Genomic DNA, 26889 nt, shown 5'->3' with positions numbered 1-26889 from the left:
TGTATTTTGTTTGATATATTTTTAGTCTAGTATTTAATTACATATTAATACTGTTGATTCATTTTTTCGTGGTTATCAATTTTTCATGGATTGAGGAACACTTGCCTTTTTTGAGGAAATTTAATTTCGTGGTTTTGCCAATCCGTACACTCAAAGTCACTTGCACCAACAAAACCCACAAATTGGTATCCAACGAATTATAATAAATCCACAATATGATGAAGATGAGTATGTGTAGAACTTTATTTACCTGCAGATTATATTTGGAATATTGAAATGGTTTTCCTTTACCATGGAATGTGAGGTGACTTTTTTTGTATACATTTTTCACACAAGAAAACTTGTTAATGATATTGTTATAAATATTTTTACAGGATTAGGAAATGATGCCCCAACTGGACAATGCACAGCTGGTTATTACTGTCCAGGAGGTCAAGATACTACCACACCATCAGACCTCTTATGCTGGAAAGGACATTATTGTCTCCAAGGCTCAGTCTCGTCAACAATATGTCCTAATGGAACCTACCAATTCAACGACGGAAAAGACTACTGTGACATATGTCCTGCCGGGTACTATTGTGATGCAATATCAGGTGAGAGGTCAAAGTTTAAAGGAAGCACTTTTTGAAAGGTCAAATGTTGAAATTTGTTGCTAGTGATTTTGTATTACTGTTGATTCATGATTGTTCATTGGATACCAAATTTCATGGATTTCCTGTATAGGTGAACAATGAAATTAAATGTTCAACGAATGGCAAATTTCCTATACCTTTGTATGCAGACTTCTGCAAAACCAAGAAGTTAAATATCCAGGAACATGTAAGCTTTCCTTAATACACAAAAATTGGTACCTTCAAAAAATAAATGAATCCACAATGTTTAAATTCTTTCAGAAAATTTATCATTATGGAGGGAGACATTTCTTTCTGGTGCACTTACTTTCTTTGATAAACTATTTTAATGGCATTGGTATTATTGGTAATTAAATTAATACTATTTCCTATAATTTTGTCACATTATGTTAATACATTATTTGATTTTCAGGAAATGTGTCCTATGTAAACGGTAAATTGCATGTTTTTGTAGAAAAATGTATTATTTGTTATGAATTGTTTTAATTAATGATAGCACATTTTAACATCTCACTGTTTCTCAGTATTATGTGACCTCTCATTTTCCACTGAACTTACTTTTCCACTAACCAAACTTATATCTTTTATATAACCCAGTTATTTTAAAGATGAAACAACTTTTCTTTTATCTGAAATCTTAGGATTTGTAGACCCCTTGCCCATTCTTAGCATACAAACTTGTCCTCTGTACATTTTGGGCTATGAATATTTATTTATATACTCTTATTTTTATTGAATACAAGTAACCATCACTAGATATAGGAAGATGTGGTGTGAGTGCCAATGAGACAACTCTCCATCCAAATAACAATTTTAAAAAAGTAAACCATTATAGGTCAAAGTACAGCCTTCAACACAGAGCCTTGGCTCACACAGAACAACAAGCTATAAAGGGCCCCAAAATTACTAGTGTAAAACCATTCAAATGGGAAACCTATATTTGGTATTACAAATAATCACTTTTGGTCTCAGATTTCAATAGTAATTTGTTGCAGTTTAAAAAATTGAAAGAGAAATGTTTTATTTTTTTATTAATAAACAAACCTTTTAAAAGAGAATTGGATATTTTGGAAGATTTTGAATTTTTACTGTAAAGTTAAATTTGTTCACTAGCTTTCTAAACCAGGGATGATTTAGGGCATGCAATGTTGCATGGAAACCTGTCTATAGTAAATTACTGTATGTTGTATCCCCCCAGAGCATGGCATGTTGCATGGAGATCTGTCTAATGTTGTATTCCCCATGTTATTTGGTTACTCTCCCATTAATATATACCCCAAATCTCCTTTTATTCAAGTTAAAAGGGTAGTATATTCTCCATGTTTTGTTTTAGTGTTTTTATAGATGTTTATTCTAATGTAGTACAATGTATCTTACTTATTGTGTTGCAGAATTAATAATGCTTCAATATTTTGTTCATTGTCAACCTATTTAAGGTTTAATTATTAAATTGTGAATCTAATACACTTTAACAAATAGCTTATATTTAGATAAGTGTGGACACATATCAGTGTGGTATATTTGAAAAAAAATTAAGGAATATGATAAAGTTGTAGCAAGAAGGCTGATTTTAGTGTTCTAGGATAATTATAGGTTTCACATAAAATGAGAATCTGATATAAATACTTACCACTTTCTTATGAATTGTTTAACCTATTTCTCTAATGATAATTAAAATTGACAACAACACTTCAAAAGATCTGCAATTTTATTATCTATGTCTACATGTTTCGCCTGCAAGGCAGGCTTCATCAGGACAATTTTTATACAGAAATTGAGCCCCTGAAGTACTCAAAGTGGTGCATTAAATTTGACGTCGTCATGGTGAGAGAAACAATGAAAAGTGAAAGTAGCAATACAGAGTTATAAATAGATAAGATAAATATAGAAAATTAAAGTTTGTATACAATGTAACTTGAGTTCGTTTTACTATTATATGATACATAAAATTGTTCTATTTCTCTAATGGTACATTTTCTTTACGTTAAATTGAAAAGTCTTACTCCTTTATCTAGTCTTTTGCACGGATTGACATCATATTTTTATTCCAGCATCAAACATTCAGATATTTAAAAACTGTTTTTGTACATTCTAAATTGTAATAAAGTTTGACAAAATTATGAATTTCAGGTGAAATTTTGAGTGTTTTAAAGAAATCGCATATCTCTTTTGCCATGAAGAAAATATACAACAATTAAAACTCTGAAAGTTATTGATGACCTTATAAATAGCCAATGAAAATGTTGCAATATTGGTTCATTAGCCAATCAAATTAACACATACTTTATTATCCCATTCTGAACTCTGTGATTAGAAAATATCTTTTTAAATATATAAGGGGCCACAAGAGAATGGTTATTACATTTTAATGGTCAACAAATGTACCAAGCTATTTCTAGTTTACACTACAGAAATAAATATCTTTTAAATATATAACTTAATTTCCAATAAATTGGTTTTACATTTTCACATTATTTCTTTTAAGGAATGATTGTTTACTTTTCACAGGTATTTGTGTCTAAAAAACTTAATCAATCCATGTAACAGCGACTCCGATGTATATTATCTGAATGTTCACATTTACAAAAATTACAATTTATAACCATTTGCTTATACAGGTGTGCCTATTGTGAACCCAACTCCTTGTCCAGCTGGATACTGGTGTCCTGAAGGTACTATCTCTGGACAGAGCAACCCATGTCCAGTAGGAACATTTGGACCAGATCTTTACTATCCTTCCATGGACAACTGTACCCTATGTACAGCTGGATACTATTGTGATGTGGCAGGATTATCTACCCCTGCTGGAGAGTGTTATGGAGGATATTATTGTACAGGTGGGGCTGAATTACCAACACCTGTTAATCACCTTGTAAGCTAAAAATTTTCATCTTTGTTATTTTTGTTACTATGAAAAGTCTTGCTAATATTTTTTTTAAGCCTGTCTTAATTATCTTGTTGGATGCTCTTGTGTTCTGTGTTCCTGAATTTGATTAGGAATATTTACCTTTGCTTGAAATTATAATCTTAGTACATATTGTATTTATTACAAGTTGTTAGGATTAATTTGATAAGGTTTACAACATTTTACTGAGCAGTGTTTACTTAAATTGTCATTCTTTTGAAATTTTTAAATGTGTATTGGATTAGTTTACTTTACAGGCTTCTTCTGAACTAAATTTTGTATGGTATAGCCATTTCCATAAAATTGAACCCTGGACTTTTAAACATGAAAACATCTTGTCTAATACATAGTTTTGACTCACAATTTCAGGTGGATCATTCCAACAACAGTACATACAGTGGGAATGATTTCTGTCCAATGGGATATTACTGTACAAATGGAACAGCCTACCCAACACCTTGTCCAATCGGAACATTCTCCATTAATCTACAAGTATCACAAGAAAGTGACTGTCAACCATGTCCAAGAGGCAAATACTGTAATGTGGATGCTTACACCAAAAACCCATCTCCTCCAAATTGTACAGAGGGGTAAGTTTTGTCCCCTACCCCCCAAAAAAAATAATAATTAAAAGAAATAAAACTAATAAAAAATGAAATAATAAAATGAATTGTAAAATAATAAAATAAAATAAAAAGTAGTATTGTTTTTCTATTGTAAATAACATGATATTACACTACTAATTTTCACATGTTAACAATTTTTTTTTGTGTGAACATATTTTCTTCTGAAAACATGATAAATCCTACTCTCTGACCTGAAAATGCATTATGACCGAAAATCACTATGGCACTGCATTATTCACATTTAAAGTTTTGTTCTAATGAAGAAGATATATATTCCATTATTTGAGTTGTTTAATGTCAAAGTGAATCAGAGATTGTAATTTTTTTGTTACAGATATGTATGTACTGGAGGAGCCACACAGGCTGTTCCCATCATGCCTGCAGAAGGTTACATCTGTCCCACTGGACATTACTGTGTAGAAGGATCATTGTTTGAATTAGGATGTGACATAGGATACTACCAAGACAGCCAGGGACAAGCTAGCTGTAAAATCTGTCCAGCAGGAAAAATGTGTCCAGAATCTAACATGACCAATCCAGTCGACTGCCAGTCTGGTAGGTTATGTCCAAGCTTTTCAAAATTTCAGTTATGTGAATTTGACTTTGAAATTTGAAACATTTTTAACTATTAAAGCAAATTGACAATCAAATGAATAAGTCACATGGTTCATGTTTTAAACTATAAAATAATGACTTTTATACCAGAACTAATGATTGAAAGGTCATTATTCAGTGTCTTGCAGCTTGCCCTGAATGTATTATAGAGAACTTGATGATGCAAACCTTGGAAGATAATTGGAATTTTCAGAGACCAATTGGAACCGGGTTGACTCGTGAATATGAATAGTAATGCATAGCTTATAAAATTGGTATTTTACAGGATATTATTGTCCAACTGGTGATGTTATTCCTTGTCCAAATGGTACATACAACAACCTTACTGGAATGAGTATGGAGTCTCATTGTGTTGATTGTTCTGTAGGCAAATATTGTGAAGGATTAGGCAACAGCTATCCTACAGGTAGTTTTGAATTATCTTTTAGGCAAATATTGTGAAGGTTTGGGCTGCTTATACAACAACTATTCTGCATGTTATATTAAATGGAATTGATAGCAAATATTGTACAGGTTTGTGCAACAACTCTCCTTCCATCAATGTTTTTGGGGTCTGTTGTTTAAATATTTTACAGAATTAAACAATGACTATCCAATATGTAATATAATATATTACGGATTACAAATGTGTCGAGGTTTGTGATTGGATAACAACACAGAGATGTCAGTATATATTCAGGAAACTGCCGGGGTATATACGACGTTTTTATCCCCAATTGGAACCTCAAAAACGTCATCATAACACTGGTTACTATGTGACGTAGTCAAAAGCTATCAGACTGTCAGAGGCTAACAGAGGGAAAATAATGACGTGCTTCAGTCAATAATACATTTTTGTTACATTTTTAATACTTAAATTTAATGTTAAAAGTGTTATTATAAATTATTACATACACGATAAAATTATGTTCACAGCAAATTAGAAAATCCTTCACGTATGCCGAACATATCAGGTTGGGTTTTTCAATATATATGTGTTGTCAACAAATACCTGCACTGAAAAATAACATTAAGTCAGGGGTAATCCGTAATATATGTGTAATTCAGGTCTCAGAAAGGGTATATACTGTGACATTCCCGGCTTAGGGCTTATATCCCCTTCGCCTTTGGCTCAGGGGATATAAACTCTAAGCCGGGAATGTCACAGTATATACCCTGTCTGAGACCTGAATAATATATAATATTAATGGTTCTTGAGGAACAGATATCATTCAAGTAGGCTTAATTGTTATGTAGGAAATTTAACATTTTTAAATGGTCATTTGTTAAATAATGTTATTTACGTAATAGTAGAAAGTGAGTATATAATATTTTCTTTTAGGATTTTGCCTAATTCTAGATTTCACAAATGAATTAAAAATGTTTCAAGCATATATTTTGACCTTTTTAAACTAATCCACTTTATATCTATGTTGATCCATTAAAATGGTGTACTTTATAGGAATTTTTGATTTTTTTTCAGGTGGTTGTGATGCAGGATATTTCTGTGAAGGTGGTGCTGCCAGTGCTGCCCCCTCACCTACAGGAACATATCCAAACAATGGCCTCTGTCCACCTGGACACTATTGTCCGGCTGGAACAACAATTCAGATCAAATGTCCTGCTGGAACATTCAGGAACTCTACAGGTAAAGACGGTCATTTTATAAGTGAAACTTTTGTTCAAACATGTGATTATTGAATGGAATTGTTTATGACTTAAAGAAGTGTTTCAGAATGGCTCAAAAGGGAAATTAATATTCTTGCACTGACTTTGAAGTTGTTATTTTTTATCAGATTTCCTTTCAGTTACAGATATGTATATGTGAAATGCATTGGTATTTTTTTTTAAGTTTTATTTTGCCTCTAGGACAAAGCAGAGGTAATACAACTTGCTGTTCCAGGGTTCAGAGTCAATAAATTGTTAAGTTTATGATAAGATGAGTTTTAAGGGGAACAACTAATGGTAATTTGATGATATTTAATCATATATTTGGTAGTATATTTAATCATCAGTTCTTTGAAAAATTATTTAAAATTTTAGGTGCTGGAGCAGTAGAAGATTGTCTCCCCTGTCCTGGAGGATACTATTGTGATCAAGAAGCACAGACGGGACCTACCGGACTTTGTGATGCTGGCTATTACTGTCCTGCTAATGACACCACCATCTCACCAACACCTACTGGATTTTTGTGCCCAGTAGGATACTATTGTCCTCAGGGATCAGCTGAAGCTATCCCTTGTCCACCAGGGGAATATCAGGACAATGTCGGAAAGTCTACATGCATCGCTTGTCCAGCAGGGTCTTACTGTACAGTTGACCCTTTGACATCAACACCATCACTGATTGACTGTCCAGCTTACCACTACTGTCCCTCAGGTTTGTATTATCAGGGAACCAGTTATATTTGGAAACTGTAACATAAAGGTAAATGTGGCTATGATTACAATGATAATGTACCAGTATTTGCAGTGCAAGTCTACAAGAAAAAGTTAATTAATGGCTGTTCATTTTGGTGTGTTTTGCAAAAAGCAGTGCTTATTTATAGGAATGTATTCTCATTCTGGTAGATTATAAATTAAGCCTTTTGAAGAACTGTTCATTCTGTTGAACAATGACCATAACTCAGAAGGGAAATATATACAGTGCAACCTGTCTAAACTGACATCTGAGTATCACAACATCCAGCTTAACCAACACATTTTCATGGTCCCAAATATGCCTATCTTTGCAGAAAAAAAAAACGAGTATTCCAGCATCCTGCTTTAACAGATTCTTCATGGTCCCAAAATATGATCTTTGAGTATTCTGACACACTGCTTAATCCGACCTTTTTTCTGGTCCCCCAGTTTGTCGGATAACACAGGTTACACTGCATACATATTGGTTTGTTTGTTTGTTTATGTTTTTACATCCTTTTAAATATACAATGTTCTTTTCAATACATATTCACTCTGATTTCCTCCTGCTACAAAAACTTTCCACCACGATATAGCATTGAAAGTGACATTAACACCAATCAATCAATTAATCTATTCACTTGTTGTGGTTGCATCTATTATGAATACATTCTATATAAAGCAATTATATATATATTTACAGGAACCATCAATCCAATTATGTGTTCCAATGGTACATTTACTTATGCTAACATGTCAAGACTAGAACAAGCAAATGAATGTCTGTCATGTCTACCAGGAAAATATTGTAGGTAAGGGAACACTTAATTTTTTTCACATCTTTATTCTTTTATTGTTTTACATACAGGTATTGTATACTTTTATTGTACAGGATAGTATAAAACCTAACATGTTTGCCAACATTATTAATATAGTCTGTAGATTCAGAATTTCTTTTGCATGAATTTATTTATGAATTATTGAACACTGAACATAAATGCAAATAGATTTGTTGCCATTTTGAAAAATTGAATTTCTGACTGAACATAATAAGGAAATATAAGAGTTTTTGTATTGCAATTCTGTTTTTGATTCACCTTATAACTACAAGATTTTCCATCTTGTTCAAATTTAAAGGTACCATAATGTTTTACAACCACAGTTACATTCAAATACTAGAAAATCTTATGCTCAATTTCAAGAATTTTTCCTTCTTTATTTTAGGTCGGGCGAGATAGCAGATGATTGCCAGGCAGGCTACTATTGTAAATCTGGTGCACGGGATGATATACCAACAGTAACAACAAACTTTACAACTTGTGTAGCCAATGATGAGTGTGCTGGGCAATGTCCTGTTGGTCATTATTGTCCACAGGGAACAGTACTTCCAATAGACTGTCCGGAACATACATACAGGGCTACAGTTGGAGCAACACAGGAAATAGATTGTGACCCATGTCCTGCCGGACTTTATTGTGCTTTAGGTAACTAGTAATGTACAAAAATGTGAAAAAGCCTTCAAGGTGTTAGATATTGTAAATTGTTTTCATTATAGAGAGTGGGTTTGTAGTTGGGTTTCTGAAATAATATGAATTTTGTAGTTAATGAAAAAATATGAAATTATTTAAAGTTTAAATGAATTATGTTACACTTTCATATGACAGTAAATAGATCTTGTATTTTTCACATATCTCTGAACTTAAGATGAAAATAGTTTTGAAATTAACATAACAGCTAAAAAAAAAAATATCAGAAAGAATTATTTGATGGTGAGAAATCTTTTAATTGAATAGGTGTAGAGAATGGTATTCCCTGCCCTGCTGGTTACTATTGTTTGGAGGGTAATGGTACAACAGATTGTCCTGTCCTGACATACCGTGACACCCCAGGAGCAGCCTTGTTAGACGATTGTCATGGTTGTACTGCAGGATACTACTGTGAATACAAAGGTAATGGCTAATGTTACAAACAACAGGGCTATTCAACAAGGATGATGATGGAATTCTTTTCAAAAAGTATAAACAATTATCCTTGAATTGTGAAAAGGGTTCACTGAAGTCTTACCTTGATTTCATAATTTTGAAAATGTCATAATCATAACTATACCATACAATGAAACTTAATTAGTTAACAAATAAATATAGGATGACAGTAAATTGCTATGACTCTACCTTGATAATGCTGCTGCACTTTTACTCCTGAACAAGTGTGAAATGGAAACAATGTTTTAAAAGGTACAAACATTAATTTAATATTTTTAAGAAATTTTGATTGATTTATTTTCTGACTTCTGTTATTTTGATTTCAGCCATTGTTGATCCTACACTGTATCCCTGTCCAATTGGTCACTACTGTTTGGAAAGAAGTGAACCAGCCTTGTGTCCAGCTGGTACCATGAGGAATGAGACTGGAGCAGCTAAACCAGAAGATTGTCCAGACTGTCGACCTGGATACTACTGTCCAAATGATACTATCAACACATATGGTATCCCATGTAGAGAAACATTTGAATGCCCTGAAGGAGCCTCAATTGAAATAGATTGTACACCAGGTTTTTTCTGTAATGGAACAACTGGTTCACCTCCAATATGTTGGGCAGGATATTATTGCCCGAATGCAACAGATACGCCCATTCCTTGCGAATATCCTGACTATTGTCCCGAAGGCAGTAACATGACTTTGAAATGTGACCTTGGTTATAGAGCATTAGATCATGCTGGTATTCGATATAATGTTAATGTCTCTTGTGATATATGTCCTCCAGGTACCTATGGTAACCATACAAATCGTACAGTGTGTGAAACTTGCCCAGCCGGGTACTATTGCCCTGAAGGAACAGGCCATGGAGATTCAAATCCTTGCCCAATTGGATATTATTGCCCAGTAGGATCTGATCACGCCACACCATGCCCTGCTGGTATGTTTGGCCAAAAAGTACGAGCTGAAGGTTTTGGAGAATGTTATCCCTGTCCAACAAATACTTTCAATGACTTGGAAGGTGCCACGAAATGTCGACCGTGCGGTAGTTCATCATACTCTAATGGAAATGCATCTGTCTGCACATGTCTTGGTCAGTACAGAAGTTTTCAGGAATCAAATGGCGCCTGTATTTGTTTGTCAGGATATATTTATTACGATGAGGTTGATACACAAAAGAGTGTGGATAATAGTGACATGGATTGTCAACAAATCGTTGATGTGAGATGTTCAGAATATGAAGTCAGATTGGCATCAAGTAGAACCTGTGTGTTATCAGAAACTGTTAATTGTGACCCTGCCTGTCCAGATTCTTCAGGATATCTGGACACAGAATTAGGAGTGTAAGTACACATTTTTCATTCATTTACCGTGAGATGTTAAAATACTGTATTTTGATGTGGGGCTGGCTATATGATTATTCACACTTGTCTGAAAAACTGAGAAATTTTTAATAGCATTCAAAACTATCTCATTAGTTTTTCATTAGACAAAAAAATAATTTGAAATCGTTATATATCACAGCTGAATCTTTAAAACTATTCAGATTAAGAAGTCACACTGTAAATAGTTGAGAATATGTGATGTTGGTCTTTCATTGATGCAACCAACATTTATAAGACAGAAAGATCTATAAAAACAAAAATTACAAAATAAATGTTATAATTTTTAATATTTAATTGTAGATGTATGTGTTCTACTTATACTGACCCAGATACCATCTGTGATTCCACCTGTCTAGCAACCACATCACCTACTGTGACATCATCTCTTCAGGCAGATGGAAGTGTTGCAGTGACAACCACTGATCCAGTCTCTGGAAATGTTACTGTTAATGTAAGTAAAACTGAGCAAAATTTTCGGTCCAGTCTACTGTTTGTAGACTCTTTATGTTACTACTGTTCCTTTGTAATGTGTTATGTCTATTTTGCCATTAAAAAATTTAAAATGATTTGTTCAGTGAACACTTTGACAATAATTTCTTTGTGTTACTGTGCCTAACCGATCACCTTTGGGGTATTATAATACCTACAGTGTTACCTGGATAAAAAATTGTCAACACAATTTGTCCATTTAAACTGTACAATAGGTTTTGTGAGAGATTATCAATAGGTGGTCATTTAACTACCTGAAAAAAAAATTTAGGGCAAAAAACAACCAGGTAAAATCTACAGGCAGTTAAATGACCACCTATTGATAATCTCTCACAAAACCTATTGTACAGTTTAAATGGACAAATTGTGTTGACAATTTTTTATCCAGGTAACACTGTAGGTATTATAATACCCCAAAGGTGATCGGTTAGGCACAGTAAATCATAATAGACCACTTTCGAGTTTGTCCTTCACCGGGAAAAAAAAATCATTATTTATGCGCGCCTTTATGACGTCATTAAGCGGATAGAGGGGATCGTCTGTATCCCTGCACTATTTTAACGTTCATCAAGCATCTTAGTGATCTTAATTGTGCAGGATAAACTTGAAATAATGTTTGTCCTGTAGGTACTTAATCACAATTCTCTAATTACAGCAGTGCTAATTGACGAATTTGTGCAATATAGCATCATAGTTTTCCAACCACACGCTCAACATTGGAACATGAGTAACGACACCCCTAAACGCACAAATGATGTTCACTAAAACCAAAGTTTTTGACGGAAATGCATCAAACTCAAAAGTTGTCTATTGAACTGAAAATTCCTGCCTTTCATTAATATTTGAATATTTTGTCATTCAGTTATTTCAAATGTTAAAGGGAGATAATTCAGATATTATATACCTTTGATGAATCAACCATAAAGAAACTATTAAAATCTGTTAAATAATAATTTTTATAAGAATCACAATATTCAAATTTTAATCGTAATATCATGAAGTTTAGAAAGACAATTTTATTTTGTAGACAATACCAAATGTATATGGACCTATAGAAGCTACTGTTGGAGAGTTAGATGTTGTTGTAGTTAGCTTCTGGGGAGACAGAATTACTGGAAGTTTATACAGAGATGAAGATGAGGCACAAGATATCTTTTGTAAGTAATACTATATGTAACACAGCTGTGTGTCATTAATTGAAGTACATCTTCAAGTTATAAATAATAATATTTCAAATATTTTTTATTGTCAGAAATACCATATTTAAAGCTTTCTCAATGTCATTAGTTTTATTAGTGCTTTCAACACTAGTAATGATATTACTGTGGGTTCATTACAATTTGAATACCAATTTGTATGGATTTCATTGAGGTAGGTGAACCACAATTTTATTTGTTCAAGGAAGTACCAATTCTCTATAGGCTCATGTGAAAATTTTTCACAATAATGAAATTAAAGTAAGTGAATTTAGAATAAATTTTCTTGAACTGTTTAAAAAAATCATATCTGTTATCAAAACTATATTTTATATTATTTTTTTTTTAAGTGTCAATTGAGGAGATGATACAAAATGGAATCACAAACAGTCAAGGAGGATTTGGCAGACGTCGTCTTTTGGCAGCCACAACTGTCCCAGACAATCAAATATCTAATGTAGTATTGTGTCTAGAACTGAATGATATGATCTTTTTCAAGATTAGGATTAATACAACAGATAGAACCCAGAGTAATTACCCAGTATATGACAAAGACCACCTTTTCAGTACCAATCCATCATTTGATTTTGGACCATTTACAGACCTGGGATCACAGATTGAAAATACCAATGCCAATATCTCCACCTTTGCATTTGTCTTCTCAGAATCAGGAAACTTTGTGTTCTACGATAATGCTGACAGTAGCTTGTAAGTTATCGTTATTTATTTGAAAAGTTTACAAATTTGTATACTCAAACTACACTTTTGCAATGATAATTTAATAAGATATTGTCGAAAAGTTTTAGGTTTATGGCTATCTATGATTAGTTCAGTTGGTATCAATTTGATACACATTATCCTTGAAATAGATATAATTTTTTAAAGGCCAATTACTTGATGTATTATAAAACGAAAAAAAATCCAGTTATAAAAAGGCATTTCAAAGAAACTTGACCCTGTCCTTCTTACCTCTACTTAAATGTTTTGAGTTATGCAGGCTATATAGTTACTCATGTTTTTATTACTCAATATTATATTTTAAAACTACAATGTATTTACATTATAATGTCTTACAGGGTAGTATATGTCAGTGTACAGCCATCTGGTACGGTCTGTCCACCAGGGTCATCTACAGTACAACCAGCAACCTCGGCTAATCTGAACAATCTAGGTTTCTACAAATCAGATCCATCAAACGTTGAACCAGACTGGGGACTTATTATAGGTACGTCTATATTATACTTATACCAATAAATTGATTTCTAGATTCTTGCATTTTACAGTTATAATTAAGGCTCCAACTTTAAACTGTTTTAAATCTTACACTTGGAAGTTTCTGAATTTATGAAAGATATGTAGAAATATTCACATTTAAATATTAGTTGAGAAATTTTTTTATCACAAAAAGATAGATAATTATTGATATATCAGAATCTTCTATGAATAGTTTCAATGATAACTTCCTTTTTCTGCTTTATAGGAATGATTGCATTCTTTGGGGCCTTGGTATTACTGTTAGTAGTAGCAGTAATTGTTTGGAGACCAAGAAATGCTGGTATATATCCAATGAAACACTGGAAACCACAATATCGCAGTCTAGGAGCACCACCACCTGTGCCTAAATATCTCAGATATGATGATCAACACTGGCCTGAACATTCAGAAGGGTAAGTACTATGATTAGGAGCACCACCACCTGGGGCTTACTAAAAAACTTAGATATTGGGATGAACACATGAGTATGCACAGTTGTGTGACATGTTGATATGATTGAAATAGAAATCTACTCAGACACATTTAGTCTAAAATATTAAAAGTTTTAAAACCAGGGTAAAGTAGGTTTAATATCATTTATTATTTTAAAAGTAGATTAAATTTTTATTTGTTTATTGTGAATATGTTTCAAAATAGTTGGTTTATTGAATGAATAGTTTATATTGTGTTAAGAATAATTATCAACAATAGAACACATTTACTACTTTTTCAGACTGTATGGCGATCTAGGAGTAAGAGACAAAGGGGATGGAGCTGAATCTGATGTTCTTGCATCAATGGGTATGTTAATTTATATCATAATTGTGCTTCATTTCACTCAAAAAGATTTGATCAATGGAACATAAGAATATATGGGAAAATACTCATTTCACATATTAGTGCATTATTGATTCTAATTCATTTTCTAAATAAGATCACTGGAAAAATAATTTATTCTTTAATTGACATCACTTAAAACAGAATTTTAATTACCTTAGCAATGAAAAGGAAGTAGATCTATTTGTTTTCATTAAATTCTGTATTGCTTTAAAAAATTCTCATTACAAATTTCATTCTTAGTTTTTTTTAAACCATGAGATTTAAAATGGCATCTTCATTTTATTTCCTATATTGACAGAACGAAAGAAACATATTACACACATTTCTTCTTTGAATTCCACTGTTACAACTAATAACTTGTCTTTTTGTTCACAGCTGTGAAAGGTGAAGATGACTTGGAAAATTTCAATGTCCGTGTATTCTATGATAAACTTGAAGACCAGAACTTACACATGGCATCACAACTAGCCCGACAACAGGAAGATCTTAGCCAGTTCTATAAGAAGATCTGTGAACAGAACGATGAACTGAAGAAACTTCTGCAGAGCTTAGACCCCGCCAAACTTGATGAGCTTCAGAAGAGAATGGAGGATAGAGAAAGACAGAGAGATGGATTACAGGGTGCTTCCGGACCTACTTCTGTCAATGCCAACCTAAATATGGGAGCTGCTGGAAAATTGAAATTTGCTGGTAAGAACCTAATTACTTTTCTGTGAAAAGATTTCTTTCATTGATAAGGGTGTGTCATAATTCTTTTTCATCAGTTCACACATGTTTTACTTCAATCAAAATTGTATGTAATTTACATGTATCTTTGTAACTGTTACATGCAGTTACTGTAAATTCAGAATTTATTGCGAAAAATGGGACAGAGTTATAATTTGCATTTTTTAATTTTTTATATGAATTAAACATGATTTTTATGAATATCGCAAAAAATTTAATAGCAGTTAAGTCTAAAATGACATAATCGCTATAATAAATACACGCAATAATTTCTGAATTTACAGTATGTACCCCTTAGTAATTCTTTTAATATTGAGCAGGCTTGCAATTTGCTTATAAAAACTGTAAATTTTGAATTTCGGGAAAGAAAACAGTGAATTTGATTATCAAAATAATGCCTAACTACAAAAGACAACCACAGCATACTTAAGGGGGCTCGCGGGTCTAAATCAATTTTTTTGTTTAATATAGGATTTCTCTATATTTTTCTATAAATGAACTTTATCTTATACTTAATGGAAAAATAAATTAAAAAAATGGGGTCACCGTTCATTTACGCTCACAATATGCCTTCGAAAGAAGCATACATATTTGTTAAAGTCATTTTTTTCTGTTGAACTAATAGGAGAAATCGCGGTAATATCGAAATAAAAAAAGAACTAAATTACAGAAGTCACTTAAATTTTACAATTATTTAGTTTATGTACAGCTTATTCGAAAACAACAATAAAAAATATAGGTCACCGATGAGTTAAAAAAGATATTTCAATTTTAATGCCAAAAAATGGCATTTTTGCACCAAAGGGAGATAATTTGGAGCTTTTTCAATGATATCTACATTTTATAAGTCACCTGGGGCCAACACAAATTGATTTTTTGGAATGATTGTTGTACCATATGATAAAGTAACAACTACTAAAGGTAATAAATAAAATTCATAATGAAAAATTAATGTTTATTTTTTTTCTAAAAATCTTATACCCGCGAGCCTCCTTAAGTATCCATCCTGATTACTCTACCTGCTTGTATGGTTCACTTGACATGTTTTCTTTCCAAAATAATGCTTTAATATTGCCTAAACTATGTCTAAATCTTTAAATCCATTTATATTATAGGAGGCAGTAATAGAGAGGGAGAATTGATGTCTGCCTTACAACTTCTACTAGAAAGACTTAACACTGGTAACATTCCTGTCAACCAATCTGTAATAGACCAACTACAGAAGGGTGGAGATATCAAACATCCTGATACCTATACAACTAATATAACTAACATACCAGCTGGTACTGGTGGTAAACAGGTTAGTACAAACCATAAGAAAAGTCAAACAAAATGAGATACTTTCATACTAGTACTGGTAGTAAAAATGTAGCATGTACATAGATAAGGTCTGTGGTTCTCTTTTGGGACTCGGGTTTCTTCCTCCAACAAATCCTTACCTCCAAGAAAAAGCCATAGTGCTGATAGTAGCATTCAAACAAACTATCATTCAATCAAACACAGATAATAATTAGCCTTTTCAGAATCTAAAGGACTATGGGTAATTTCATTGTTCGTACCCCAAAATGAAAATAATGTCACGACATTGGTTGAATTTCCATTGTTTTGGACGTTTTCAACCAATCACGACGTTTCGGTGTACATTTTTGAAAATATTACCCAGAATGCAATAGATTCTGAAACGGCGAATTAATTATCAGCTGATAATTTTGGCACATAAATGATACAACAGGAGACAAGTCTGATAAATAAATTTCATGCTGACACTAGGGGGGAAAATGTATGGACTCAAGACATGCAAAACAATTTGTTAAAACCAGCTGTAACAATTATGAATAGCCAGCCAAATTTTTTAACCCCTTAGACAAAGAACAGGAGCCCAAACTATAGTAGATTTTGCTGTTGTACAAGAATTTTAACCAATGCTGCCAAAGCAAAAAGATTTGGTTTTATTGTTAGGAGAAAGAATTCTGTTTTACTTGTAAATGTCTCATAACCTTATTCCATTTTTAGTGGTTATTTGGAGTTTTGGACAAAGCATATTTTTCTTTATGAATTTCATTGAAAAGAATGATTGCATTTGACTTCAGTTTCAAAGTCCATTGACCCCAAAGAACAATTCAGATATTTTGACAATTGAGATATTTTATTTCAGGGTGATCTCTTGAGAAAACAGAATAATGAGAAGATGCAATTAGAAAAGGAATTAGACAGAGAAGAACGTGAGGCAATGGAAAGATTTATACAGACTGAAGAGGGAAAGAAACTAGAAAAAATGGGACCAATGACAACTGAACTTGCTGGCAAGCTTCAGGGTAAGATATTGATTAGGGTGCAAACTTCAAAGGGGGTGTATGGTTTATTTTCGGAGTCAGCAAACCATGAACTATTTTATTTAGTTTTTCAACGCTATCAGTCAGATTATTATTTTCAATATTTAACACTACATGTATATTAAAGGTATGGGGAAAATCTTGATTTAGTATATAAAAAAAATTTTGTTTTCTTCTTGACCAGAATATCAGAATATTTTTTTTTTCCATCAAATTGGGAATCAGAATATTTTTTTTTTGATAAAAAAACTTGTATTTGAAATTTATTAATGTGGCTCAAATGGATTGTGTTAAAATATCCATTTTAAGAAAAATAAAGTCTAATCTGATCTCATTTTTTAGGTGATCTTAATGACGCTAAAGTCAAAGACATCATGTCAAATTATGAGAAGAATTTCGAGTCCAACATGTCTAAATTTGAATCTGACAAAGATCGACAAGCTGCTGAGCTGAGACGTAAACTTGCTGAGAAGAGGAAGAGAAGAGAGGCTCAACTTAGAGAGAAGCATAATAGAGAGGTAATTCATAGAACGTTTTATAGCGCGCTTAAGAATTTTAACTTTATGTCAGTAAATAGCATCAGGCACATTTTGCGCAATAACTGTTGGGTTCCATATCAGATACTAATATACACTGTATAATTTGTAATCAGGAGCAATACTAAATACCAGAAAGCATAACAAAGAATAAAACCACAACAAACTTTCAGTTAGACATTTGGACTACCATTACACCCATATTTGAAGAACCGACCAGATTTTGGGTGATCAGGGCAGACAGGACTGTCAGTTTTTGAGAACACTCGTTTTCTGTTGAAAAAAAGATGAATGCATTTTAAAATTTACAACAGCATTAAAATATTACTTATCATACCAGTGTAATATATATTATAACTGCTGACAAATAGACAAATGGATTGAAAATTTGCAAAAGCATTCAAATATTGCTCATCATACCTGTGCAATATATGCTATAACTGCTTTTGAATGTTATAGGCTGAAGACAACGGGCTTCCACCATTACCTGAAGGAGAAGGAGATAACCATGCTGATGTTAAGATCAGAATGACTCAATCCACTTTCGACACTCTGCAGGCAGAGAATACTGCTGGAACAGCTAAAGGAGAAATGGACATGGAGCACAATCTATCCGATGAAGAAAGGAAAAAAATGTCAGAAAAGCTCAAAGATCATCTGGTAAGTTTCTGGAAATGTTTTTATCTAAGTTGAATACTGTTATCCATCTTATATTAGCAGTTACTTTATTTCTGTTTGAGCCCTTTCCTTATAACTTAACTTCGATTTATATTCAAGATTTTTCAACTTTCTTGATGCATTCAAATAAAGGAAGAAACAAGTTTAACATATATACATGATTTATATTTTTGCTTTTTTTTTTCAACTTGTAAAAGTTGCAAAAATAAATCTCACACTAAAATCAGTTGGTTTAAAGTAGGTCCGGGTTGACATTTATGATTGAGTTTTACTTGTTTAACATACTTGTAGACAATTCAAACATTCTCATTTCCAAGTAATCCTAATTTTTATTCTTGCATAACAAGGATAGAAAATTAAACAAAAGATAGGAAAATTTTGTATCATCCTGTTCAAATTGATGCATAATAATTATCATATTGTTACATATAATTAGTCTATTACTTACAATTTACCAATTTTAATAGCAGTTTACAAAAATAAAAAAATTGAAATATAAGTATTATAAAATCTGTTTATAGGATCGACTTCAACAACAAGGAATTATCACAGACAAGCAGAAGACAGAAGTGTTACAGAAACACATGGAACATGAGATGAATCTAGACAAATTACATAAACAAAGACGGGAACAACAGTTGGCTCACATGAGAGAAAAGATGGCAGAAAGAAAGAAGAAAAAACTGAGAAAACTACAAAACCAACATGATGCTGAGATGAGTGAGGTAATGTATGATGTTAAATTTTATGATATTTATAAAAATTTATAATTTATTCACAATAATGGTATGATACTTTTTTATCATTTAAAAGTTATTTAAAGTTTGGGGTTTTTTCGTAAAGGAAAAGGGGTTATTAACTTAATGCTCAATTACTGCATATTCAGAAATTATTGTGGGATTTTTATTAATGTGAATAATGCTTCTGGGCAAGTATTGCAATAACAGGTCACACTATGATATCTGATGCATACATATGCCGGCAAATTTTCATGAAAGTATAATTTTGGATATCACAATTTTGTTCTTTCGTCAATAATTAATGTACACAATAATTTCTGAATTAACAGTAACCTCAAATTACAATATGGCTGAATAGAAATGGTAAAAATTGTGCATTTGTTGAAAGATATCTTACCTTTTTTAATTTACATTACAGCTGTCATCAAAGATGATTGAGAGTGGAAACACAGATGATTTAGAAAGAGAACTAGAATACTTAAAGAAACTACACCAACAGGAAATGGAGGCAGCTGAGGCAGACATGAATGCAGAGGAAAATGAACATCTCAAAACAATCAGTAAATCTATTGATGATGAACACACTGGTGCTCTTAAACAGAAACACAGGGATGTTCTCAAAAATGTAAGTTGTCTTTTCTGTAATACTATGATATTTCTTTAAAATAGAAGCCATTTATTTACAGAAAGAAAGGAATATTCTCACAACATTTGGTCACAGATATTTTGAAATATTTTAAAGAGAGTAATATACATATTAGGGAAAGTGTTTTCTATGTATTTAGGACCATGATCAAATAATGACAGAGTTTACAAAATAAAAACAAAAACATTATATATAACAAAGGGAACCATTTTACAAGAATAATAACAAAATATATTGTCTGATAAAGTTTTTTATGTGGTAGTTAAAGTGAATTTCACAAATGTACTTATAAAAAAAAGTAGTTTGGTTAAAATTTACAATGAACAAAATATTTTTACGTCTTACATCCATGTTGTTTTATAGCTTGTTGATAACTGCCCTGAGGTTCAAAAGGTCACTATGCAAAGACTGATGGACGATTACAGAAAAGATATGGAGGTACTCAACCAAGACCTCAGCTTGGAAAGGAACAGACAGCTGAGTGAAACTGACGTAAGCATTTGAAATGGTCAACAGTTTGATCCATTGCTTTATTTAAATTAAGAGTTGAATGATTTACAGCTTGTGTTAGTTATATAAAATGAAAGGATTAGTTTGCGGTGTTAAGATATTTTGTAATTCCAACTCTTAGTGTTAGTCTTCCATCACATTGTGTTTTCATATGTTAAGTAAGGCTTTACCAAATGCTGAACATATTTTTATGCAGCATGATGAAACATGCAATACAGATAAAAATCTTGTTTGAAAGATTGACATTTATTGTTTATAAAATTCCTACTCTGATACATTATAATAAAAAGAAATGAAACAATTTTAAAGGAACTGGAAAATTATTCATTCTTTTTATCTGCACTAATCTGGATTGATATTGGTAGACAAAATCACCTTAAAATGAATCTTACTTTTATTCTAGGCTAAACTTGCAGCAAGAAGAGCAAGAAGATTGCAGGAAAATCAGAGAAGAACAGATGAAAATGAGGCTCAGAGATTAATGGCTGAACAAAATAAACAACTGAGATCAGGTGGTGTGACCTCTTCAGATGTACCACCAGATTCTGACCTTTCACATGTGCCAGAGGTCAAATATGTAGAGTCTGCTGAAGGCAAAGCTTTGAAAAATCAGCATGTAAGTTTCATAGGATATCACATTGTAACTTTTGAGGGTTCTGCCACTTTTTATGCATTGCATCTTATCGGTCAGAAATGAAGGAAATATTAAAAAATATGAAAGGCAGTTTACTTTAAATATTAACCTCTCCTCTTATTTTGTATAGAAATACTGTCTTAGGTTGCCATGCAGAGTTTGGACCTGATGAACCAGTGCAAATTAACAATTCCATGACTTGGTGCTATCTTTTCTGAACATATTTTTGCAATAATTTATGAACTGTTGACCAATGCTTTACAACCTTTAATATGTTGTTACTAATGATAAAATTGAGGTCAAAGGAGTATGTTTGGTAAGGGCCATATTTGGTTCCCGATTATAAAGTTTAATGTTACAAGATGAAAAATGTTTTCAGTGGACTTTAAGACATGTGGGAAAGTAAAATAGAACTATTTTTGTCAATGTTTTATTCTAAAGCATTGATTTTTACATTCAAAAGCGGTCTAGATAAGAGGTTTCGGCAAAATTTGACAAAATCGGCCGGATTTCAACCAATTTTAGGACCATGAAAAATGGAGCCCAGGCGTCGACAAACTAAATATTCGAGGTAGACATGTAAAATGTTTTTACAAACAATCTTTCAATAATTGTCAGAAATTTACCAATTTTCATTGACTTTGTCATGGAAATTCAAAAATGAGTACTATTTATGACGTCATAAATAAAACACAGGAATGTAAATTTTCAACAAAGAGCTTTGTAAAGAATTGCGCTAATATTAACGTACCTTTTTGCGGGACTGCCACTATCTTTGTGACGTCACGTTATTGTGATACTTTATGTTGTATTGAATAGAAACGTATAATGGCAGACGTAGTTCTATCTTTAACGCCTTAGTTTAGCTTAAGATCAAAATACACAACGCAATGCAATTATCTACAGGCTTATTTCCTTTCTAGCCACTGTTCTAGCTATGATTAATTGTGATGTTGGTCAATAAATCCTAATTTGAAATTTAAGCTGAGAAAGGGGGCTATTTTAGGACCTTACCGAACCTACTCCTTTTATATTGACAATTTTTACTTTTACTCTTCATTAGTTAAGGTCTTTGATTGATTGCCATTGGCACTTTATGTTGTTTTCCTGCAATAATTGTGAACTGTTCAGCGAATGCTTTTCAAAGTATATTATGTTGTTACTGATGACAAAATGGAGTTCAGGTTGATGTTTACTGTTTTGCTGTAAATTGGACAATTCATTTCTTGTTTAAATATAAAGAAAAGGTTGACGTAGGTCCAATTGGTTTGGGGGAAATTAGTAGCATTATTATGTATCAGTTGAACTTTCCATAATAGTTTTTGATTTTACTGAAATTATTGATATTTACTTGCAGGAACGTACCCGAGAGGAATTACGCAAACAACACAAACATAATAGAGATCAGATGGCAGAGAAGTTGGACAATGAGGCTCAAAAACAAGAACAAGAATTACGTAGAGAACATGAGTCAGAGAAAGAGAAACAGCTGAGAGAAAAGAGAAATAGACAAGCTGCCGAAATGGCTTCTAGAAAAGATCTGTCTGATGACCAATTGAAAGCAGTAAGTTTCTTGAAAAGATTTTTAAAAATGTATTTTGTAATAGGAGTTAAATAAATGGAAAAATACTTTGAACCATAATCATGAAGCCATTATAATTCAAGAACACAACAAATCTTAATGGGTTAGCTAGCTGTATAGAAGTCAAGATATATAATATTTGTTGAGCAGTGTTATCTGTTGGCAATGCTGAATCCATTAAAAAAGGAAGAAAGAAATAACATGGGAGATAACTCCGGTTACAAATTATAAAGATTTGCTATAACTTAAGTTAAACAACTTTAACATCATGAAATATATTACAATTGTGACTTTTTATGTTGAAAAGATTAGAACATTTAAATTATTAGGTAATTAAATCACATTAAATCTGATATTGGATGGAAGAACAGACTGTTGAACAAAGTGCCCCTCTTCTATCAATGGCTGTGCTTATCACTATATTGAATTGTTATTTAGCTAATGGCCAGTCATGAACAAGAGCTAGATGACTTAGCTGAACGTCTTGAATCAGATAGAGACCGTCAGTACCTAAACTTGAGAGATAAACTAGCCAAGAAGAGAAAACAAAAGATGGAAGAACTCAGACGTAAACAAGATGTTGACCTTACTAAGGAAATGATAGAACAGAAGAAAGAAATGGATGGAATCAGAATGAAACAGGTATGTTATTAAATCTTTTAATTGATATTGAGTAAAATACTGATAAAGTTATAGATCAAGTATGTATATCTTGATATTGAGACTTGATTGCCTTAATTTGTTGAAAATTGTGTTATGAGGAATCAATTATCACTCACATTAGATATTTTAAAAACATATGTATTTGAGAAAATATATACAAAAATTATTGCATGCATTTAGTATCGGGATTTTTTCAGAATGGACAAAAATGTGAATTTGATTATTTTGATTTTATTAAGATTCCAACTACAATTTTTTTTTTTTATCAGATATAAGAATTATAGAATAACTAATCGAAGAATTCAAATAGAGAAAAATATGCAACGAGTGACCGAACAACACATTAATTCACGAATGCGTGTAGCGCATGAGTTAATTATCAGTGTTGTTCAGTCACGAGTTGAATATTTTTCGATATTTGAATTCTTTAATCCGTTATTCTTTTTATTACATTGGCAAATGGCTTTTTTTTTTAAAGTAATTAATGTAAAACATGTAAGGAACTATATCTTTTATCTACGCATTCACAATTTGTTTTGATCCGCCGTTATCGACGTCTTGACAACGCCTATTGTTGTATGACGTCAGAGAGTGAAATAACCACGTTTATTTCACATGTGAAATTATCGGTTTTTATTTAACTGGGAAAACAATGTAATTTATTGCAACCAATGTAATAATGCAAGTTACTATAATGGTGATCTCCCTTTTCATAATTTGTACAATTTAATCCTCACAACAATGTCTTAATTTATAGTATAACTATTCATGTCAATTTGTGCCTATCTATCACAGTTGGTTTTCTATATTTCCATTATATGAAAGTTTCATTTACAAGAGAATCTAGGTTTTACAGTAACATTTTATTTATAGGCAAAGGGTGCAGAGAAACAAGCTATAGCTGAAGGCATTAAACAGAATGGGGAAGAGGATAGTGACAAGGTCATCAAAGCTGTCCTAGCTAACAGACAAGCTCAAGTAAGATCATATAATACATTCTATTTTATCAGTCTTTAATAGAGGGACGATAGATACCAGATGGACAGTCAAACTCATAAATTGAAAATAAACTAACAACGCCATGGTTAAAAATGAAAAAGACAAACAGACAAACAATAGTACACATGACACAACATAGAAAACTAAAGAATAAACAACACGAACCCCACCAAAAACTAGGGGTGATCTCAGGTGATCCAGAAGGGTAAGCAGATCCTGCTCCACATGTGGCACCCTTTGTGTTGCTTATGTGATTACAAATCCGGTAAATAGTCTAATTCGGTAGGTCACATTCATGAAAGGGAAGGGGATTGTAGTTACGAAGTAAGGAACATCTCCGATATCATTTGTGAAACGGTTATTACATAACGGTCAACCAACTCGTGATGGCGTCCGTAAAATTACTTTAAATGTCAACAAATATTTACATAATAAACATTAAAATGTTAAATGTAGGGATTTCTTTTTTATGCCCCACCTACGATAGTAGAGGGGCATTATGTTTTCTGGTCTGTGCGTCCGTTCGTTCGTTCGTCCGTCCGTCTGTTCGTTCGTTCGTCTGTTCGTTCGTCCGTCTGTCCCGCTTCAGGTTAAAGTTTTTGGTCAAGGTAGTATTTGATGAAGTTGAAGTCCAATCAACTTGAAACTTAGTACACATGTTCCTTATGATATGATCTTTCTAATTTTAAAGCCAAATTAAACTTTTGACCCCAATTTCACGGTCCACTGAACATAGAAAATGAAAGTGCATGTTTCAGGTTAAAGTTTTTGGTCAAGGTAGTTTTTGATGAAGTTGAAGTCCAATCAACTTGAAACTTAGTACAAATGTTCCCTATGATATTATCTTTCTAATTTTAATGCCTAATTATATTTTTTATCCAATTTCACGGTCCATTGAACATGGAAAATGATAGTGGGAGTGGGGCATCCGTGTACTTTGGACACATTCTTGTTTTTTTTTCAAGTAGAAAGGTAACGTTTCTTAATCTATTTTTTTTTAATGATAATATCTTTTTAAACAGTTTATAAACTGAATGAGGATTTTCTTTTTGAAATTTGAGAAAAAATCAACATTGTGTCCTATCGCTTCATTGAGGCTAGGACTATGCTTGAATCACAGTCCAAACTGTTGACTTCAAGATTGTAATGTTTTTAATAAGTATGCTATGATTACAGGAGTTGAGTGACTTAGACAAAGAGTTTGCTGCCAAGAAAAAGATCATGGTTGATGATGCTCTAAGTAAACTTCACGATAAATATGATAAACTAAGAGATCAGACACTGAAGAGGCACCAAGAGGAATTAGCTGCATTAAATGTAGGTTTTCTTCTATGTTCCTAAGTTAACTTTGATGATTTTAAATTGATGAATTGCTAGTTAAAAAAAATCAGATATCTAATTATTATTATATTGATATTTTGGGAGGCGACTTTCCGGATATGGAACTTGCGCCTCAGATATCTAAAGGAATAGACACACCAGATATAATTGAGTGGTTTACACAAGCATAGGTTGTATTTATACCATTGTAACCAGTGTTTAAGTTATTTGAATATTTTGAACATAACATTTATATTACTTCAAACTTCAAAAAATACCACCAGTGAAAATAATTTGCAGAAAAAAATGAATAAATGACTTTTGGTTTATTGAATTGTTGAATTGCTGTATAATTAATTTATAAATTTCATCCCTGGTTATTTATAAATGTGTTCACATTGAATTTGTAGAAGAAAGGTCTTAGTCCAGAAGAACTACAGCACCAGAGGAACCAGTTGTTGAACCAGCACCAATTAGAGTTATCTTCCCTTGATAAGAAATTGTCTTCTGAAGAACAAGATATAGAGAAAGGAGCATTGGCAGATTGGGAAGTGGAATATGCCAAAGCTAAACTGAACCTTAAGGAGAAACATTATAAGGTAAATAATGGGTACCAGTTAGATAGAAAGTAGTAAATATTCTAAATCTTAGCAGAGACATTTTTATTTTTAAGATTTGAAATTTCAAAGTTGAACAAAAGTCTTGCAACCATAATCTTGTTTTTTAAATTGCTATAGCTTTACCAAAGTTCAATTTGGAAGACTAAATAACAGCGAACACTACTTGGAAGAAAAATAAAAAAGTTGCCAAAATCTATTTTTAACTGATTGTATATGGATGTGTGTGTTGCGAACATGAAAAGTATCCCAGCTGGATTAAATTATTTGTTGTTTTTTTAATTTTAAATAAAGATGCTCAACAGAAAGCTGCTGTAGACATCAAGGATACTTGCCATTTTAAAAAAGAAGGCTTCTAAAATATTTTTTTATTAACATTGTTTTATAGGAGTTTGCTGCAGCTCTGAAGGAATTCTCACCAGGACATGATGGAGTAAAAGAGGCTGAAAATAATGCTGAGGAACTGGCTTCACTAAAACATGATCTGGAGAAGAAACGCAAAGAAGAAGAAGCCAAACTAAAGAAAGAACAAGATGGTATGAAAGACATTGCCTGATGAGTACCTAATGATAAAAATTTGGGGCAATTAATTTAGTTTAAGGTTT

At 32.2% G+C, this 26889-nt stretch overlaps 1 protein-coding gene across 1 annotated transcript in view; it reads left to right on the top strand.

Moving 5' to 3' along the window:
• Nucleotides 1–26889, top strand: part of LOC139521950 (mucin-19-like) — a 151518-nt gene that overhangs the window by 102106 nt on the left and 22523 nt on the right. Inside the window, exons 78-110 of the mRNA XM_071315768.1 lie at nt 375–596; nt 1048–1068; nt 3254–3507; nt 3910–4130; nt 4501–4721; nt 5047–5187; nt 6244–6408; nt 6804–7139; nt 7863–7971; nt 8384–8643; nt 8953–9108; nt 9468–10479; nt 10822–10972; nt 12038–12167; nt 12557–12914; nt 13283–13431; nt 13687–13873; nt 14194–14261; nt 14676–14990; nt 16142–16326; nt 17182–17341; nt 17702–17877; nt 18355–18555; nt 19095–19298; nt 19732–19938; nt 20323–20451; nt 20873–21085; nt 22461–22667; nt 23124–23327; nt 24222–24326; nt 25524–25664; nt 26078–26266; nt 26673–26820. Of these exons, the coding sequence (XP_071171869.1) occupies nt 375–596; nt 1048–1068; nt 3254–3507; nt 3910–4130; nt 4501–4721; nt 5047–5187; nt 6244–6408; nt 6804–7139; nt 7863–7971; nt 8384–8643; nt 8953–9108; nt 9468–10479; nt 10822–10972; nt 12038–12167; nt 12557–12914; nt 13283–13431; nt 13687–13873; nt 14194–14261; nt 14676–14990; nt 16142–16326; nt 17182–17341; nt 17702–17877; nt 18355–18555; nt 19095–19298; nt 19732–19938; nt 20323–20451; nt 20873–21085; nt 22461–22667; nt 23124–23327; nt 24222–24326; nt 25524–25664; nt 26078–26266; nt 26673–26820 (6945 nt within the window). The remainder of the gene's footprint in view (nt 1–374; nt 597–1047; nt 1069–3253; nt 3508–3909; nt 4131–4500; nt 4722–5046; nt 5188–6243; nt 6409–6803; nt 7140–7862; nt 7972–8383; nt 8644–8952; nt 9109–9467; nt 10480–10821; nt 10973–12037; nt 12168–12556; nt 12915–13282; nt 13432–13686; nt 13874–14193; nt 14262–14675; nt 14991–16141; nt 16327–17181; nt 17342–17701; nt 17878–18354; nt 18556–19094; nt 19299–19731; nt 19939–20322; nt 20452–20872; nt 21086–22460; nt 22668–23123; nt 23328–24221; nt 24327–25523; nt 25665–26077; nt 26267–26672; nt 26821–26889) is intronic.

The sequence above is a fragment of the Mytilus edulis genome, chromosome 4 (assembly GCF_963676685.1).
Source record: "Mytilus edulis chromosome 4, xbMytEdul2.2, whole genome shotgun sequence".
NCBI classification, from domain to species: Eukaryota; Metazoa; Mollusca; class Bivalvia; order Mytilida; family Mytilidae; genus Mytilus; species Mytilus edulis.
This window is presented reverse-complemented; position numbering and strand designations above follow the sequence as displayed.